This window comes from Microcaecilia unicolor, chromosome 4 (assembly GCF_901765095.1).
Source record: "Microcaecilia unicolor chromosome 4, aMicUni1.1, whole genome shotgun sequence".
Taxonomy (NCBI): domain Eukaryota; kingdom Metazoa; phylum Chordata; class Amphibia; order Gymnophiona; family Siphonopidae; genus Microcaecilia; species Microcaecilia unicolor.
Window position 1 is genome coordinate 102,546,977 of NC_044034.1, and position 18,728 is coordinate 102,565,704.

The window sequence follows — 18,728 nt, forward strand, 5'->3', positions numbered from 1 at the left end:
TCACAAAAGACAAACCGTTCCTTCTAATCCTTCAGCAATGTCACTCACAAATGTTGCTCCTTCCTCCATTAATGGTCAACTACTGCCATTTAAAGACTCAATAAACACACTGGATATTATCTTTGATTCTACGCTTACATTCAAGCCACGGATTGATGCCATCGTCCATTCCTCTTTCATCGCCATGCATCAAATCTCCTCTCTTTGTTCTTTCCCTCTCTCAAATCTGCACTCTTCTTGCCTTGGTCATCTCACATCTGGACAATTGCAATTCCCTCTATCCCAGTCTCTCTCTCTAATTCTTGAAATGCCTGAAACTAATCCAATCCACTGCTGTTAAACTCCTCCATCATGCCCACCGCTTTGACCACGTAATCCCTCTTTAGTGCCCACGGCTTTGACTATGTGTCACAAAATGCCTAGCACCCACCTAGGATTACCCTGCGGCCACCTGAAGGGTCTGCCCAGCACTGCCCAGCCTTGCCTGCACTTGGGCTTGTGCTCAATGCTAGCACCCTCCACCCACCAACTGGTCCCATTTGCCTCTGGGCTAAGGTAACCATATCTGCATTAAGAAAAAAAAGAGGACAAATGCCCCACCCCCTGTTGCACCCTGCCCCGCCCCATCACACCCCGCCCTGCTTCCATCACTTTGATCCCCCCAAAGAAAGCCAGATTTCCTCTCTTCCCCCATGTAGAACCCCTCCCCAATTTTCCAGCCTCCCTCCAACCACATAACTCCATTCACTACCCCTTCCCTCCTTTACCTTAGTGTGGTGCCCTGGTGGTCTAGTGACCTCTTCGGGGCAGGAAAGAGCCCCCTCTTTCTTGGCCGGTGTGTCTTCAGACAGTCTTTCTCCTGGCACCAATTCAAAATGACTGCTGAGAGTTCAAGCAGTGACCTTGCAAGACTTCTGTCAGGAGAAAGACAGTCTGCAGATGCGCCAGGCAGGAAAGCGAGGGCTCTTTCCTGCCCCAAAGAGGTCAGTAGACAACCAGGGCACCACACTAAGGTAAAGGAGGGGAGGATAGGATGCCCGCCTGCCCTTCTGCCCACCAGCCTGCCTGTTCGTCCACAAATTTGGACAAACAGGCAGGCTGGGAAAATCCGCCCGGTTGCCTGGCCGTGTCCTCAAAAAGAGGACATGTCTGAGTAAAACCAGACATATGGTAACCCTACTCTGGATAGTCTCCCACTCTCAGGTTATTCCCCAGTGATTTTTAGGACACTGGGGCCACACTCCAGGGGTTCCACAGTTCCCAGAAATTTTGACTAGATGTTTGGTCCACATTGGCATATATATTTCATCTTTCTGGTCCTATGCTATATAAATATGTTATACTCAAATATCAATGCTTTATTAATACTTTAAAGGACAATGATTGTTTATTAGTCAATACTCTGTTAACTTTAGCCTTAAAAGTAGTTTTTTCACATTGGAAATCCCTTAACCAAGGTACCTACCAAGAATGGTAGAATTTACTCTTTTTAACATATCAATATGAAAATCATTATGCCAAAAAATTGATGCGCCTTGCATTTTATAAGAAAAAATGGTCCTCCCTGGTTTCGTACCTAAAGGAAGACTAAGTAGTCTTCTAATTATTCTTCATATGTGTTGCGTTCAGTGATTCATATAGTGTTATATGTCCTCTCACTTTTTATTTCCCTCCTTTAATTTTAATTTATACTAGTACTTTAATACTCTTGTACTACTGAAGTTATGTTAAAATTTATCAATGCTGATGTCTGTTTTGCTGTTATGTATGAAAAATTTAATAAAAATAGTAAGACAAAAAAAAAAGAAAGTATACCATATGACAAAATACATGCTTGCCCCATGTATTTAATATTGTACTATGCGCCATGTGTGTTAAGAGTTCGGAAAAGGGCTCCCACACTCGCAAAAACATTTGTCCCTTGCGAGAGTCCAAGTTCCCCCCCCCCAAAAAAAATTATTTTAATAGAAAATAGCGATATCATCTATGATCTCCATTGTGATAAAGAAGGGGCCTTAGGAGTTGACCAGTTTAACAGGACACATTTATGGGCCAGTAGAGTTGCACATTTCAGAAAACCTTTAGCCCCTTTTGGAATTGAGGGGTGGAAAAGCAGTTGAAAAGAAGCCAATTGCAGCCCACAGGAAAAAAAAACCCATGTGGTAGCATAGAATCATCCAGAATTGAAAGATAACCTCAGGAATCTTGCTCTGTAATTTTATAAAGGCACATAGACATCTGTTTCTTTATAAAATAACCTCAAAATAAGCACCTACTTGGCCTTCATCCTAAGTAACTGGTTATAAAATTGCTGTCTTTGGGGGAAGGTGCTTAACAAATAGGGCTCATAGTCTGCACCTTTAGAAAGCTATAAATATATGCAGTCTCTTTCATATTTCTACAAACATCTATTCACTATGCAGAAAATAATTATGGGTGAAGGGGGCACCTATATGTAGATACAATGGGGTTTTGGTGACTTTGGGAGGGGTCATAGTTTTCACCACAAGTGTAAAAGGTAGAGGGAGATAAGGGACCTGAGTCCTCCATTGTGTACTGCACTGACCACTACACTACTCCAGGGACCTGCATCAGTGGCGTAGCCAGGGGGGGTGCCAAGGGAGCGGCCACTCCCCCAAATGGAGTTCTGCCAGCTCCGGCGCCTATTTTTTTCTCAATGTGTTGCATTGAAAATGTGCGCCAGCGCCGGCGGAAGTCCGCTCTCGCTCCCCCCGTGTCGTCAACCTGGCTCTGCTTCTGACCTGCATGCTTCTCTAATAGACCTGTCTAACATCTGAGGCTGTCTTAGAGGTTGGTAAGTCATATTTTTAATTACATTTTTTTGGGATGGGAGGGGGTGAGTGACCACAGAGGGGGTATTGGGGGGTCATCTTTGATTCCCTCCAGTGGTCATCTGGTCATTTAGGGCACATTTTTGTGCCTTATTCGTTCTTAAAGCAGGTCTAGTCTAAAACATCTTGGTTTTAGTCCTGGAAGTTTTTGTTTTGTTTCATTATAGCTGTAAAACATCCAAGTGTTAGGCACACCCTAACCCCACCTTTGAAACGCCCTTGACACACCCCCATGTGATTTGGATGCACTGCAGACGAATTGCATAGATAAGCATCTGCAAAATAGGTTTTAAAAATACCGATTTGGACGTTTTGAGAAGAAAAATTTCCAAATGGTGCTTTATGACACTTTCTGCATGTTTTTCGAAAATGAGCCCTCATAGTCACCTTGATTTTTTTGTTTTGTTTGTTTTTGTGAAGAGTGTTATCTTCTTGTGAAATGTTGGACCACCATCCAGTAAGGCTTTGGATCAGTGCACTTATCTCTTGGAAAAAGAGAGTTTGTTTTGCAGCTCATTCAAGAAGTAGTGCAGGAGTTTGTGGAGATTCATAACTCCAAGCATACAACCCAGCCCTGAGATGGAAAACTATTTTAAGATGGTTATTAAGGGCAGGATTCTTGGATATGCCAGCCATGTAAATAGAAGTAGGTGGGTCTTGCAAGAGCAAATAGAATGTTCAGTTGCTGAATTGGAAGGAAAATCTAAACAGACTTGTTTTTGGAAAAAAAAATGTATGTGCAGCTACAGCAGAGGGGAGAGGGAGAGAAAGTTAAGGCACTGAAGGTTGATAAAATGGAGACAATTTTATTCTATATTAAACTACACTAATATGGGCGTAGGGATAAGATAAGCTGCCTGCTAGCCAGGGCCCTTAAAACTTATATTCACATGCATGAGAGGTAGGCCAACTAGCAATGGGAAGAAACTGGAAGAGTTCATGCTTCCTTACTTTAAGAAGCGGTATGGTAATACCAGGACTCAGAGAGGAGAAAGGTTTAGAGAATACCTAGGTAAGATTGATTTTTCCTCACTTCCACTGGAAGCTATTGGGAAGTTGAAAAAGTCCATCTTGTTATTAGAAGTTCAAAGAGCTATAGACGCTCTTGGTAATCCTGGTCTTGATGGCTACCGCATTGACTTTTACAAACACTTTAAGGGGCCTGTGACACCAATTTTGACAGAGTTGTTTGAATATTTGAGGAACCTGAAAGGGTAGCCCTTCTAGTCAATCTCGTGGGCTAGGTACATAAACCTCATTAAGATGAATATTCTACCTGTGCTTCTGTGCTGTTGCCATCATATTCATATAATACCCACTTTTGGTGCTGAATTCTATGAACGGCTCCATGTCCAGTTTAATTTGTCATCATCAAGTTTCATTCGTAAGCTTAGAGACACTCGGAGGTGTAAGTCTGAAAATGAGCCCCTCTATATACCTAAATTCCAGAGGGCCATGTGTCTGCCAGAATTTAAGCTCTACTGTTAGGCGGTTGGGAAGACATTTAAGAAAAGGAATACTCTTATTTCCATTTACTGTAAAAGTCATGATTAGTCTATTATATCTACTTATAGATATCCCTTATACTTCTATGGTAAGCCTCCTCACCGTGTTGATGGGTTGTGGACAGATGGCAAGCCACCTACATATGTGGTGGACTTCTGTGATATAAAAGCAGTACAATTTTTCTAGCAAAAAAGGTGCCGGTACTCAAATGCCAGGCCACCCTTCAGGGGTGGGGTAATCACTGAGGGACTCACTCAACAATAGCCAGGCCCCCTGCAATCAGTCACAGAATATATGACAAGGCAGAATTGGTGTCTTGAGCCTGAGCTCTTTCATTAAAACATGTGGTCCATGGGTCAATTTTAGGAGACACTGGAAAAGGTGCCGGTACTCAGTACGCCCGAGTACCCCCTCAAAAAAAGCCCTGTATAAAAGAGACACTGCTTTCTCAGCCAGTGATAAACTGCTTATTAATCAATAAATAGATGCTATGAGGACACAATTAGGGCCTTAGGGAAAAGTACTCCAGTATAGTTCATTGGAAGGTGCAGCGCTACAAATTAACTCTAAAAGAGAAAATCACTTATACCTTTAGGAGGAATGCTAACAAGTGATTTAAAACCTTGTACAGATACTGGACATATAGAAACGTTTCTTAGACCTATACAGGGATTTACTTTGTATATCTTTTGTTGGTCAGATGCAGTTGTACTGTGCTTTGTTTTCTTTATGTTGCATGCTGTATAATTAGGTCTTCTAATTTTACGTTTTATTTTTGTTTATTTAAAAGGTTGATACACTGCCATTTCTGGATCACAGGTCACAGCAGTTTACATTACTAAATTTAAAATAATAATACTAAAGAAAAGGAATGCCAATTAAAGTAGGAGAGAACAAAATCATACCAAGGAATAAGAACTGAAAAAACAAAATAAGGTTTTATAGTAATTGCATTTATAGACAAGCTAGTTGTACATCAATCTATGGGCAAGCAGAAGGAGTTCCCAATGAGAGCTGGAAAAAAATGTGTTTTAAGAAGCTCCTTAAATTTAGTAAAAGAAAATTCAGATCAGATAGATGTAGGTATAATGTTCCATATTTTCCGAGAAAGGAAAAAGGAAGTTGAATTTCTAGTTGATTAGTAGTGAGCTGTTAACTGATAAACACTGATAAAACGCTCCAATGCAAAGAAAATTAACAGGTCTTTATTGATAAACACTGGAAACCACCAACTCTTTCCTAGCTTGTTTTGCACCCTCCACTCAGTTTTTGTGCCTTTTCTACATTGTAACTGGTAAGTGATACAAACACCCTAAGTATTTGGTAAAAACACCTAAACACCTAAGAATAGAAGCTGTCTTGATAATGTGTTCTCTATTGCATGTTGATGAAACAGTGTATGTCGGCTGCTGGATTCTATAATATGAAAATACAAAAATTATAACCTCCCCCCCTCCTTTTTTTTAAAAAGAGGCCTCTTGTCCAGCTAATGTGCGGATAACTTAGACCAGTTTTAAAAGGGAAATTTATTTATTGTAATTTATATACCACAGGAAGAATAAATTGATCATAGGCAACAATTAAAGCAGTAAACATATTCAAATAACAATACATAATATGCTACTTAAATTGTCAATATAATACACAATAAAACATTTAAATAGACATTATAAGGTGTAAGCAGAGGTGGAACACATAGACCTAAGACAGAGTACTAGAAGTTTATTTATTTAATAATTTACAATCCTAAACAGATTACATAATTTCAAAATAACGTCAAAACAATAAACAGCAGTAATATTCAATTAATTGACATTGGTTTCAAAAATTCAAATAACCTTATTAGACTCAAAATGTCTTACCTTCTGCAGGTGGTATTGGGGGCGGAACAAGATGGCGTCCTAGCTGTGCTCACGGACACTCTCTAATTGTTTGCTGGTAATCTTCAAGATATTTTCCTCTAACTCAAGTATGCCCCATACTAAAAGAAAGGGGACGACAAAAGTGCAACCGCCAACTGCACTAACGTCGTCCCCAATCCAGCAGACATTGGACCGCTTCATGAGAAGCTTACCATTCGAACCCGGTTCGGCGAGCCCCGCATTGATCGACGATGAAGGAGCGACGTCGATCAGGGGCCTAGATACCACGCTATCGCCGCCGACGCTGAATCCTCGTCCCGCTGGAGCCAGAGCGGAGTCAGGGGATCAAGCGGGTTCCGATGTGGTCGTTGACTTGTCCCTATCTGGCGGTCTCTCCCCTGGAATAGCGGTTGAGAACACACTGGAGCAAGAAATGCCCCAGGAGGTGACTATGGAAGCTATATGGATTGCGCTTCAAAGACTGACCATTGAGGTGGCTAAATCCACTAGAGAAGTTTCCACGATTGCAAGTAAGTTGACTTTAATGTCAGAAGCTTACGAGGAAGCTAAAAGAGAATCTGCAACTCAATTTGCCACTATAAAAGAAGAAATTAACACGGTTAAAACAACTGTTGATTCCCTTATGAAAGACAAAATTTTTACTGCTCGTAAAATAGAGCAGATGGAAAATTATAACAGACGTCTCACACTCAGAATGCTGAATTTTCCTATTTCACCAGCATTGACCCCTCGTGACTTTCTTAAGAAATACTTGCAGGAGATTCTGAAGTTATCTCCGTTGGATATTCCTCCTTGTAATATGGTTTATTATTTACCTAATTTGCAAATGCGTGGAGAGACACCTGAATCCCCTGCAATAGACACGCAGAACTTAACAGCACTATTGGAAGACTCAATGATAGAAATAACATCAAGAGGGACCCTTATAGTATCTATGGTATTTGAACAGGATTTGAATATAATTATGAAATTGTATTTTAAATATTCTTCTGTCCTGTTTTGTGGGCAGAAAATATGGGTCTATCCCGATGTTATCAAGATAACGCAGCAGAGGCGAAAACAATTCTTAGCACTGAGAGATGAAGTGAGAGCATTGGGTGCAATATTTACCTTGGCATATCCGTGTAAATGTATAATTTGCATGTCTGGAATTATGTATTTTTTGAGCCACCTCAATTAAAGGCCTTTCTAGACGCTAAAAATCCATCTAACTGAATAGGAAGAACGATCAACATCAGCGAGTAAAGTGAATTAATAGAATGTAAAAACAGGACTATGCCAATTTGAACTAGGATTTTTTTCTTTGAGTGATATTTCTCCTTAAATTTGTTTGGTCTCCTCCCCCTTACTTTTGGTGGTCTAAGGAAGAGTGAAAAGATTAATATGTTTAGTATGTATGTTTAAACTAATTTTTTTTTCCTTTTACAAATTTCTCTGTATTGCCTTACAACCTGGATTTGTTTGTATTACTGTGAAAATTAATAAAAAAAATGTCTTATCTTCTACACAAGGCACAGTAACTTGAGACACCTTGGATAACTCAAACTCTATCAGTATTAAATGCTCACTGAAATAACACAGTCTTTAAGTTAGAAAATAAGGGGACTCATTTAAAGGAAGTTGCATGTGAAGTTAGAAAGGTGCATGAATATAATCTCAGCCAGGGAAGGAGTGAATAAGAAAGTCCTGCTACAGTACAGTATATGCAGTCAGTGTTAGTCCTTGTGTATGTGCACAACCCAATGAAACTGCATGCACACCCTTACAACTAGCTTTTAGTAATCACAGAGTTTTCCAGAAAATGTATATATATTCTTTTGAAAATCCAAAGTATGTGTGTCGGTCCAGATTCCACCCTAAGGTATGCCACTGCACATTGTAGATAAGAGCATGCATAAAACTGGATGACATACTACCTACATATTCTGGGCAGTTTTGTAATAAGCCATTTCTATGTGCAAATCTCTGTTTTATTCACACAAATGGTTAATGTCTGTTCTTGGTGTGTGTGTATATATATATATATATATATATATATATATATATATATATATATATATATATATATATATATATATATAATTCACAATGAATATACATTAGATAATGTTTTATAAATTGGAGATCAACCTATTCAAATTTATGATGTGAATATCCTGAAAACTCAACTGATTTTGGGGGTCCTGTCCTAAGAAGAAGAAAAGTAAACTGATTCATTTTCTTGAAGAGGCAGGGCAAACCTTTTTTTTTTTTTTTTTAATATAACAGAGCGACTGACACATGAGTGTAGTAAATTCACATAGTGAGATTCCCTTTAGTTAGCTGTGAATTAACTTTTTTTTGTTTGTTTTATTGGGTAAGATTGTGAGAATTTCAAAGCAGTAGCTAGTACCTTTTTGAAAGGCTTACTATAATTTATGAAATGTGTACTAACAATACCTTCTCCCAATTCTTAGCTCTTCCAGATTCTAGTGCCACAGGACAAATATGATGACCGTGATGTTCTTTTGGAGGTGACATCTGGCAGAACAACTGGAGGTCAGGACATCTTTCAAAAATTGTTTTTAAAAAATTATTTTTCCATGCAGTTTCTCAAGAATGGTTCTCTATAGAGTTGATTTTTCTTAATTGTAAATCCAAATATAGGTATTAGCAGAAATTGTATTTTAAAAGATAATCTCAATAATGTGAAACAAATATGTGAAGTTGTTTCAAAATTTAGACCACCCATGCATATGTGTATTAATACTCTTTAACTATTGTCTAAGATCCATTAATACAGAAAAGAATGACATTATTAAACGAAGATAGATGTTGAGAGATAAAGGCCAGCTGGCCCATTCAGCCTGCCTGGTTACATCTGCCTATATTGCTGCAGCTAAGGATATTTTCCAACCATACAAGCGCATCCATGTTGTCATCTCCCCTTTTTTGGTCCTCTACCATGTGTATCCTGCCAAAGCTGGTGTTAAATTTTGAGAGGGGACCCTAAAACCCACCACCAGACCCTGCCTTCTTCAGCTTCTAGCAGGTCTAAGGCTCTCTCTGGCCAGGGGGCAGTTGTCCTAGTTGTACTCCCCTAACACCATCTCTGGCATGTGTGATCTTTATATTTTGCACAGTATTGGTTTAATTTATATTTATCATTTGTGATCAGCTAATATGCATTTTTTTAAATTTTGTGTTGTGTGTGTGACCAAGGTATTCTGTTAGCATGAATTTTCTATGTAGCATTCTGTAGTAATTTGGCTTATTCAGTTTTCCTGATAGAAGAGAGGATGCTTGTAAGGGGGGGAGGGGAGACAGGGGTTTTGTTGATCCTTGTTCTGTATTGTTTGTGATTTATTAAATGACAGTTGTACAGAATATTGTTTCTTTTAATACTTTGATAAAATTATTTAAAATCATAACTGCTCGAGGTTTGTGCGGATGGGATCAGACAGAGCACGCATTGACAGGTACAGGAAAGGGACAGGAACAGAATTTGCGGGAATAGGGACAGAGTTCATGGAGATGGGGACCAACTTGGTCCCCGTGTCATTCTCTAGTTAGCAGCTTTTGTCATAAAATATATGAGGACAAACTTGAAGCTCTAAGTATAGGGTCCACGTTCAAAGGGAAATATCTGGATTTCTTCGAGGACATATAGGCTATCCATATTCTCACATTTGAGTGACATCATCCGACAGAGCCTGGTGTAGATGCTGACTAGCGAGATGTTTATAGAAATTTCTAGCAGCGTCCCACCACGCATGCACTGGTGCCTTTCCTCAGTCTTTGTTTTTCCACAGTTCTATTTTTGATGTCTAAGAAGACCCCCTAGTGGTTTTAAGAGGTGCGTCCAATGTAGTCACGTGATTTCTGTGATAGACCCGCACTCATGATGCATCGGGTGCCTTGGGCCTAACACTTATTCTCTGTGTTTGAAAATGCAGCGGAGGACACAGAGGGTGTAGCAGGTCCAGGAGGAGAAACTTTTTAGCTCCTCAAAGGCTGGTCCATTGACATTGGCACCAGAAGCATCGACCTCAGTGGTTGCTCAGACTTCGACTACCAATGAGAGTGCACTGGCATCGAGGAGGTCTCCACCTCTCTTGTCATCGGGCACTGAAAGTAAGCCATGGGAACCGGTCAGCATCAGGCCCGACACCAAGGGCACATATGGGTTCAGCAGCATCCTCATCAGCACCAAAGGACCGTGATGCTGAGTGTTGTGGGAAGCATAAGTGTCAGCCCTCTTTGATGCACGGTACTGGGAGCGCCAAGGCATCAGCATCACCAATACCCAACAAGCACCGGCACTGGGAGGAGCACTCCCCCTCCTTGGTAGAGGTGTTGTTGCGCAAGTCTCAAGCAGCCAGGATCCCGCTTGCAATTTGGCACTGACTTCTTCTCAGGTTGCCTTTGTCCTGGCTCCCCCATCTTTGCCGATGCCTTCCTTCGATGAGCGGTACTGAGCCATGCTCAGGGAGGAGCTAGCGCAGATACTGCAGTTGCACTCCGCTCAGGCATCAAGAGCGCTTGTGCCAACTGCGGATCAGCCCCAGATTTTTCCTGAGGCTCTGACCATGCCCGTGGAGAGATCCTTGATGCCAGCGTCTCAAAGTGTATTAACATCGACTTATGCAGTAACACTCTCAATGTTGGGGGAGGAAGCTTCCCCAGAGTTTGAGGGTAGGGCTGTACCTTGGTACCCTTCAGGGCATGGACATGGTTCCACTGAGCTAGAGCAGGCACAGACTCACTCAGTCCAGTCTGTGAGGAGTCTGGCTAGGACTGATCATGGGATTTGGAGGAAGACCCTAAGGCACAAGTACCTCACCACTTTCAGGTTGTCACTGTCACGATTGGGGAAGGTGAACCCTTGGACAATGACAAGGTTGGTTCTATCTGTGCAGCATAAGCGCTGCGCAGGCCCTCGTTGATCATTGCTGATGGGACCGCCTGGCAGAGTCCAAGAGCTGGAAAAGGCAGGACCTTACTCGGACAGGCAGAAGTATAGGAATACGCAGTGCCTAGCAGACACAGTATGGAACATGACAGGGTTGTCTAGTATATAAGTATTGCCGCACTGGGACAGACCAAAGGTCCAGTAAGCCCAGCATCCCGTTTCTAACAGTGGCCAATCCAGGTTACAAATACCTGGCAAGATCCCCCAAAAACTCAATACATTTTATGCTGCTTATCTCAGAAATAAGCAGTGGATTTTCTCCAAGTTAATTTAATAATGGTCTATGGACTTTTCCTTTAGGAAGCTGTCTGGACCCCCAATAAGCTAACCAGCTTTACCACATTCTCTGGCAACGAATTCCAGGGTTTAATTACATGTTGAGTGAAGAAATATTTTCTCCGATTCGTATTAAATTTACTACTTTGTAGCTTCATCGGATGCCCCCTAGTCCTAGAAATTTTGGAAAGAGTAAACAAACGATTAACATCTACCCATTCCTTTCCACTCATTATTTTATAGACCTCTATCATATCTCCCCTCAGCCGTCTCTTCTCCAAGCTGAAGAGCCCTAGACACTTCAGCCTTTCCTCATAGGGAAGTTGTCCCATCCCCTTTATCATTTTCGTCGCCCTTCTCTGTACCTTTTCTAATTCCAATATATCTTTTTTGAGATGCAGGGACCAGAACTGAACACAATATTCAAGGTGCGGTCACACCATGGACTGATACAAAGGCATTATAACGTCCTCACTTTTGTTTTCCATTCCTTTCCTAATAATACCTAACATTCTATTTGATTTCTTAGGTGCTGCAGCACACTGAGCAGAGGATTTCATCGTACCATGAACAACAACGCCGAGATCCCTTTCTTGGACTGTGACTCCTAACGTGGAACCTTGCATTACGTAGCTATAGTTCGGGTTCCTTAAAAGAGCCTTGGGATTGGCGCTTAAAAAAGCCCTTGGGAGCTGGCCTGATAGAGTCGAGGCTAAGAACAGCAAGACTGGAGGACTGGAGCAAGCAGGGCTGGAAGCAGGAATTGTCCAGGGAACAAACATTGGAGAGGCACAATTCTGGAAGCCTGTTGCTTATATACAGTGAAGTCATCTGTTTAGGGCTATAAAAGGGAAGTGGAGTAGGCAGAAAGTTAACACTCACAAAACTCTTAGGCACGACATGCTGCAGGACTCTAGTGGATTCCTGAACCCGATGAGGGGCATGACAGTTGAATACGTTCTCAAATGAGCTAGGAACTCTAGGACTGATGCCTTGGCTCTCCTAAATAGAGAGGCTTGGATACTAGACTCATTTGGGAGGAAGGTTTATCAGGCCTTGACAGTGGCGTTCCGAGGGGCGCTGACACCCGGGGCGGATCGCCGATGCGCCCCGCCCCCCGGGTGCAAACCCCCCCCCCCAGGTGCACGCCAGGGGGGGGGGGTGCCGCGCGCCAGTCAGCGTCGTTCATTTCCATGCTCCCTCTGCCCCGGAAGGGGCAGAGGGAGCATGGAAACGAACGGCGTGTACCCGGGGCGGACCGCCCCCACCGCCCCCCCCCCTTGGTACGCCACTGGGCCTCGATACTTTTTGCCCACATCCAGACCTCCCAGCCCTACATGAGCCTTTACTTGAAATCTTTGCTATGTAGTACACTTAATTTTGCGGATTCTATCCCTCAGGAGCAGGCCGCAGAGCTTTACCAGGTGGCCAGTAAGTAGCTGAAGTACAGAAAGTATCTGGCTAGAGGCACTTACATTTCTTTTGATATTGCATCCAGACTCTCCGCCATGGGTGTGGGGATGCGCAGACTCTTATGGCCGAATTGTCCACCAGAGAACAGCATGCATCAACTCTGGAGGACTGTAAATGACATTCACTAGATTCCCAGCTGCCTGAAACCACTGGGAAGTTAGGTCTGGTGAGGAGGGGACGCCGAAAATGGGGCCTCTAGGAGAGAGAGCAGAAGCAGTGATGGTTGCTTCCATGGCAGTGTCTTTATTTGGAAGGCAATTCAAGATTTCAATGCAACGTTGGGCAAAACTGCTTTGGAAGTAACTTCTTTGGTTTCCAAATTTGATGTAATGAATAAGAATGTTGAAATATTAAAATCGGACTTTGCTGGACAGATTAAGCAGATTCTAACTGATGTTAAAGGTCTTCAAGATTTTAAAGCTGCTGCGGTTGTGGACAAGATCTAGGAGCCACCTTCTTATTGGCTTTTCCATGCAAATGTAGAGTCAGATATAGACAATCAAAGTATGTTGTTGTTTTTTTTGTGCCTGAACAATTGCATGCCTTTCTAGATCTAAAGGAAGTTGTATAAGCTAGTTTGCATTTGTTTGTTTAGGATGCAAGGGTGTACCTGTTAAGCCTTTCTTATTTTTCAGTTTTCCTTAGATAACTCCTATATTTTTTATTTGCTGTTTTCCCTCCTTCCCTCACAATTTGTGGTCTAAGGAAGAGTGAATTATTTCTAGTTCTAAGCTGATGTTGCCCATTATCTTATATTATTCTCTATGTGGGTCTTTATTTAAGCTTAGCTCAAGTTATCTGTAGCAGGGCCCATTTTGTCCCTATGGATCCTGCTGCAGATGACTCGAGCTAAGCTTTAATAAAAGACCCCCTGTATTTCTGAATCAAGAGGAATCTTGTAAATTTATTTTTAATTGCATAAAAAGAAAATAAAAAAAAAAACTGCTTGAATACCTCCTGCACCTCTCTGAGTCTGGTTTGAAAACCAACTCTATAAGGGAACATCTCAGTGCCATCAGTGCTTACCATTTCCATGTGGAAGGTAAGCCCATCTCTGTACAGACTCTAGTTGTTTGCCTCGTGAGAGGTTTGATGTTGACAAACCCTCCCAGCTCCCATCGAACGTCCAACTGTGTTATGGGATCTCAACATTGTCCACACCCAGCTGATGAAAGCTCCTTTTGAGCCACTTGATTCCTGCCATCTGAAATATTTAACCTGGAAAGTTGTGTTTTTGGTGACTGTCACTTCAGCTTGCAGAAACGATGAGTTTCAGGCCCTAGTAGCTGATCCACCTTACACTAAGTTTTACCACAATAGAGTAGTTCTCCACGTGCACTCTAAATTCCTTCCTACAGTAGTGTCAGAGTTCAAGCATAACCAGTCATTCCTTAGCGTCCCTCCAGACCGGCCCAGGATTGGACTGATGGGTTATACACTCCTTCCAGCAGGTGGAGACTGAGAACTTCTGACTCTAGAGAGCCAATAAGCGCCCTGGCCATGTGACCCTAGATTTAGTATTCTCGGTCAACAGCCCTTAGTCTCTCTCTCTCTCTTTTCTTTAGCTCTTGATTAAAAAACAAAACCTTTTTGTCTTTTCTGTGCACTGAGGAACTGTCTTGTGGAGGCTGCATTTGCTAGAGGATTTTCCCGGCCTCAGGGGTGCTACACTTGGGAGTTCCCGGGTCCCTTCCCCTCTTGTCTCCCACTGGTCTCGCAGGTAAGAGCTCACCCCCTTTTGACGGGAAGTATTGTAGCTTCAGGGTGAGGCAGCCATGTTCTAAATTCATTTTAAAAAAAGTTTAAATTGCTTTCTTTCCCCTTGGCATAAGTGAGCAGGTCAGCTCTGTCGGTGTCCTGAGTGGCACGCCTTGTGTTTTTATATCTTGGTCTTTACTGCGGTAGAGCGGTTCTTCGGCAAAAAAAAAGGCTTGGCAGGGGAGTTTGCGCTCCCGTGCTATGGTGGAGAACCTCAAACAATATACCGTCTGCCAGCGGCGTAGCATTGACGCGCTTGGAATATGTAAATTTTACACAGTGGTGGACCCGGCAGCGGCTCCCTCTCCAGCCCCTCCGTCAGCTGCGATCCAGTTGGCGTCCTCGGGTCCATCTTCAGAGTTACCAGGGCCCTCAGTTTTGGTGGGGGAATCCGCCATTTTGTCAGCACTGAACACTGCTGAGGATCGGGTTGCTCCGGTTTTTCCTCAAGCGTCTGTTAATGCTGCAGTGTCCCTGGGGGGGCACAGGAAGGAGGTTTTCCCTCTGAGTTTGTCCTCCAAATGTACCAGGCCTTTTTATTTAAAAAGTTGGGCGCTGGGGCTGCTTCTGTGGGGGATCACTTGTCTAGACAATTGGCTCCTGCTAAGAGGGCTAGGGTCTCCTGGGACCCGGAGGAGGACCTTACTTTAAACCCGGATTTGGAGATGCTCTCCCTGGAGGAGGAAGAAGGCCTGCAAGATAGACAGTTACAGGATCAGGTCTCTTCTGAGACAAGTTCAGACCCCTTACCACCGGGAGAAGATCCCTCAGTCATCTGGATCTTCCATAAGGAAGATCTTCAGGAACTCATTTCCTTAGTGGCCTCCACGCTTCACTTTGAAGAGGAGCAGCCCTTGGTACCTGAAGTCTATAAGGTGGACTAGCTGGTTAAAGGTAATAGATCTCTGGGAAAACCTTTCCTATGCATCAGGACATTCGGGATATTATTCAGGCTCAGTAGGATGTGCCAGATTCCCCCTTTCAGCTGGCCAGATCCATGGTGCGCCTTTACCTGGTCTCGGATTCCAACAGGTCTCTTTTAAAGGTGCCGGTGGTTGACACAGTGGTCTCGGCCGTCATGAAGCGCAATAGGGTTCCGGTAGATGGTGGCATAGCTTGGCTTTCTAGACTCAGATGTTCTCAGTCTCCACTTGCTGGAAGGAGTGCATAACCCATCAGTCCAATCCTGGGCTAGTCTGGAGAGACTAAAGGAAATCAAATTAGCAGGTAAGACCTGATTTCTCCATTGTTCTACCAACGTTTTTCCCAAAGCCACATGCTTATCCTGGCAAAAGTGTTCTGCATACCTTGGACTGCAAGTGAGCCTTAGCCTTCTATCTGGAGTGCACTAAAGCCTATAGATAGTCCATCCAGCTTTTTTTTTTACCCAAACAGGATGGGGGTAGCAATCAGCAAATGCACTATTTCCAACTGGCTAGCAGATTGCATCTCCTTCACTTATGCCCAGGCTGGGCTGACACTAGAAGGTCATGTCAAGGCTCATAATATCAGAGCCATGACTACGTTGGTAGCCCGCTTGAGGTCAACCTCCATTGAAGAGATTTGCAAGGCTGCAGCATGGTCTTCAGTCCACAGATTCACATATCACTACTGCCATGAGCAGGATATCTGACGTGACAGCCGGTTTGGTTAAACAGTACTTCAGAATTTGTTTGATGTCTAGAATTCAACTCCACCCTCCTAAACCTAGTTTTGTTGTGTTCCAGGCTGCACTAGATTGTATATAGTTTAAGGTCAATTGACTTCAAGGCCCCGATGTTTTGAGTCCCTATAGTCCTAGCTTTGTTGTTTTCAGTGAGGCTGGTAGCTAGGGATTCCTAGATGTGAGAATACTTGTACATTTTATTATTGTTATGCCGTTAACAAAATTGTGAGTTTGATGTTAAACTGTATCTACTGTACACCACCTTGGGTGAATCTCTTCATAAAAGCGATTAATAAATTGAAATAAATACAGATGGCCTGCTTGTCCTCGGAGAAAGCAAAGTTACTCACCTATAGTAGGTGTTCTCCGAGGACAGCAGGCCAAGTATTCTCACATACCCTCCCACTTCCCTTTGGAGTTGTATTCTTCAGCTATTTTACATGACTGAGGGACCCACACTTGCACATCGAGCGGGAAGGCACCAGAGCGTGCGCGGTGGGATGCTACTAGAATGTTCTACACATAGCTAATCAGCATCTGCATCGGGCTGTCAGATGACATCACCCAGATATGAGAATACTTAGCCTGCTGTCCTCAGAGAACATCTGCTACAGGTGAGTAACTTCACTATTTTTCTCAGCCACAGCTATCTGCAGATATTCAGTAGCACCATCCAGAGACGGGGAGTGCTGCTGAATATCATTAGACTGCCTTGGCACTATCTGGATAGTGCTAGCACGATACAGGGGTGGATCAAAGGCAGAGCCAGAAGTTATCCTGTTAGTAGCGATATTCAGTCTACTAACCAGATAACTATGCAGATAGCGTTAAGACAGTAAAGAGGCTGTTCTAATTGTCCTAACTTTATCTGGTTAGCTGTCTGGATAGCAGTGGCAATTGCCACTGAAGCCTGAATATTCAGTGCCAGCCACAATCTCTGGATATTTATTTATTTATTTATTTTAATTTTATTTATTTGAAAAATATATATACCACCTATAACCTCAGTGGATACTGGCACTAAATATCCAGACTAATTTCAGGAACAGCAACCAGCATTAAAAAAAAAAATGCCAACTACTGTCTGTAGCTGAATAGAGGTATTTACATATTTCCAGGGTCTAAATTCATAGGAGTTGGGCCTTTTTCAGTGGAAAGGAAGCTCTGGAACAAGGGGTTATATGATGAGGGTAAAAGGGGGTAGACTCAGGAGTATTCTAAGGAAATATTTTCATACAGAAAGGAACTAGTAAATGGATGGAACCTCCGGAGGTGATGGAGGAGAGGACAGTATAGAAAGCATAGGACAAGTACTAAGGACCTCTGAGGGAGAGAAAGGGTTGTACAGCAGAGGAGCTGTGTTAATGGGTAGACTGGATAGCCCATATGGTCTTTACCTGCCATCATTTTCTCTGTCTTTATGCTCATTTTATAATTTGCTTCCCACAAATAACATTGAAGCAGAAGCAATAAAACTGCATACAGATTTTTAAAACAAACTATAAACAAGCATAGAATGTTAAAAAATATATATAATTTTATAGCACAAAGCATCATAGTAGCATTGTAAATGACAGCAGATAAAGATACTGGGCCCATCAGAGTCTTCCCAAATTCTGCAAAATGAACACAGATCAGTTCTAAAACTTAAATTTGCAGATCTAACTTCTGGGTAGGCCCTAGAGAAATCTGGCATCTTTGTAGACTGTGATAGCTTGTTTTGGTCCCACAATGTCTGAAGTAGGGACCAGTGGGCGTGGCAGAAATTCACGAATCATTAAGGGGTCTTTTACTAAAGGTTAGCTTGCGTTACCAGCAGCAGGTCCCATTTTATTCCTATGGGCCCTGAAGCAGATAACTCGAGCTAATCTTTAGTAAAAGACCCCCTAAATGTTTTTGGGCAGCCAAGTAAAATATATCACAGGCCTCAAAAAGTCTAAACTCAATAGTGAAATGCAAAAAAATTACAACTGATACAAAGATAAAACTGCTAAATTTCCACTTGAGACTGAAAAGAAGAGAATTATTTGCCCTTGTGTATGATAAATAAGTATGTTATATACCAAACAACAGCAGCATAACCCTATAATAAAAGTCCAACATTCTTCTCTATATTTCCATACCTGAGGTTATTCATAAAGGTTTTTTTTTGTAAAGTCTGTTTCATATGCAGAAAGGGCTTTTACTACTACTACTACTTATCATTTCTGTAGCGCTACTAGATGCACGCAGCGCTGTACACTTGAACATGAAGATACAGTCCCTGCTCGACAGAGCTTACAATCTAATTAGGACAGACAGGACAAATAAGATATAAGGGAATTACTAAGGTGGGGATGATAAAATAGGGGTACTGAACAAGT

At 42.4% G+C, this 18,728-nt stretch overlaps 1 protein-coding gene across 4 annotated transcripts in view; it reads left to right on the forward strand.

Moving 5' to 3' along the window:
- Positions 1–18,728, forward strand: part of MTRF1 (mitochondrial translation release factor 1) — an 89,655-nt gene that overhangs the window by 26,787 nt on the left and 44,140 nt on the right. For all 4 annotated transcript variants that reach the window (XM_030200552.1, XM_030200550.1, XM_030200548.1 and 1 more), the window contains exon 4: positions 8,698–8,779. In XM_030200552.1, the coding sequence (XP_030056412.1) occupies positions 8,698–8,779 (82 nt within the window). The remainder of the gene's footprint in view (positions 1–8,697; positions 8,780–18,728) is intronic.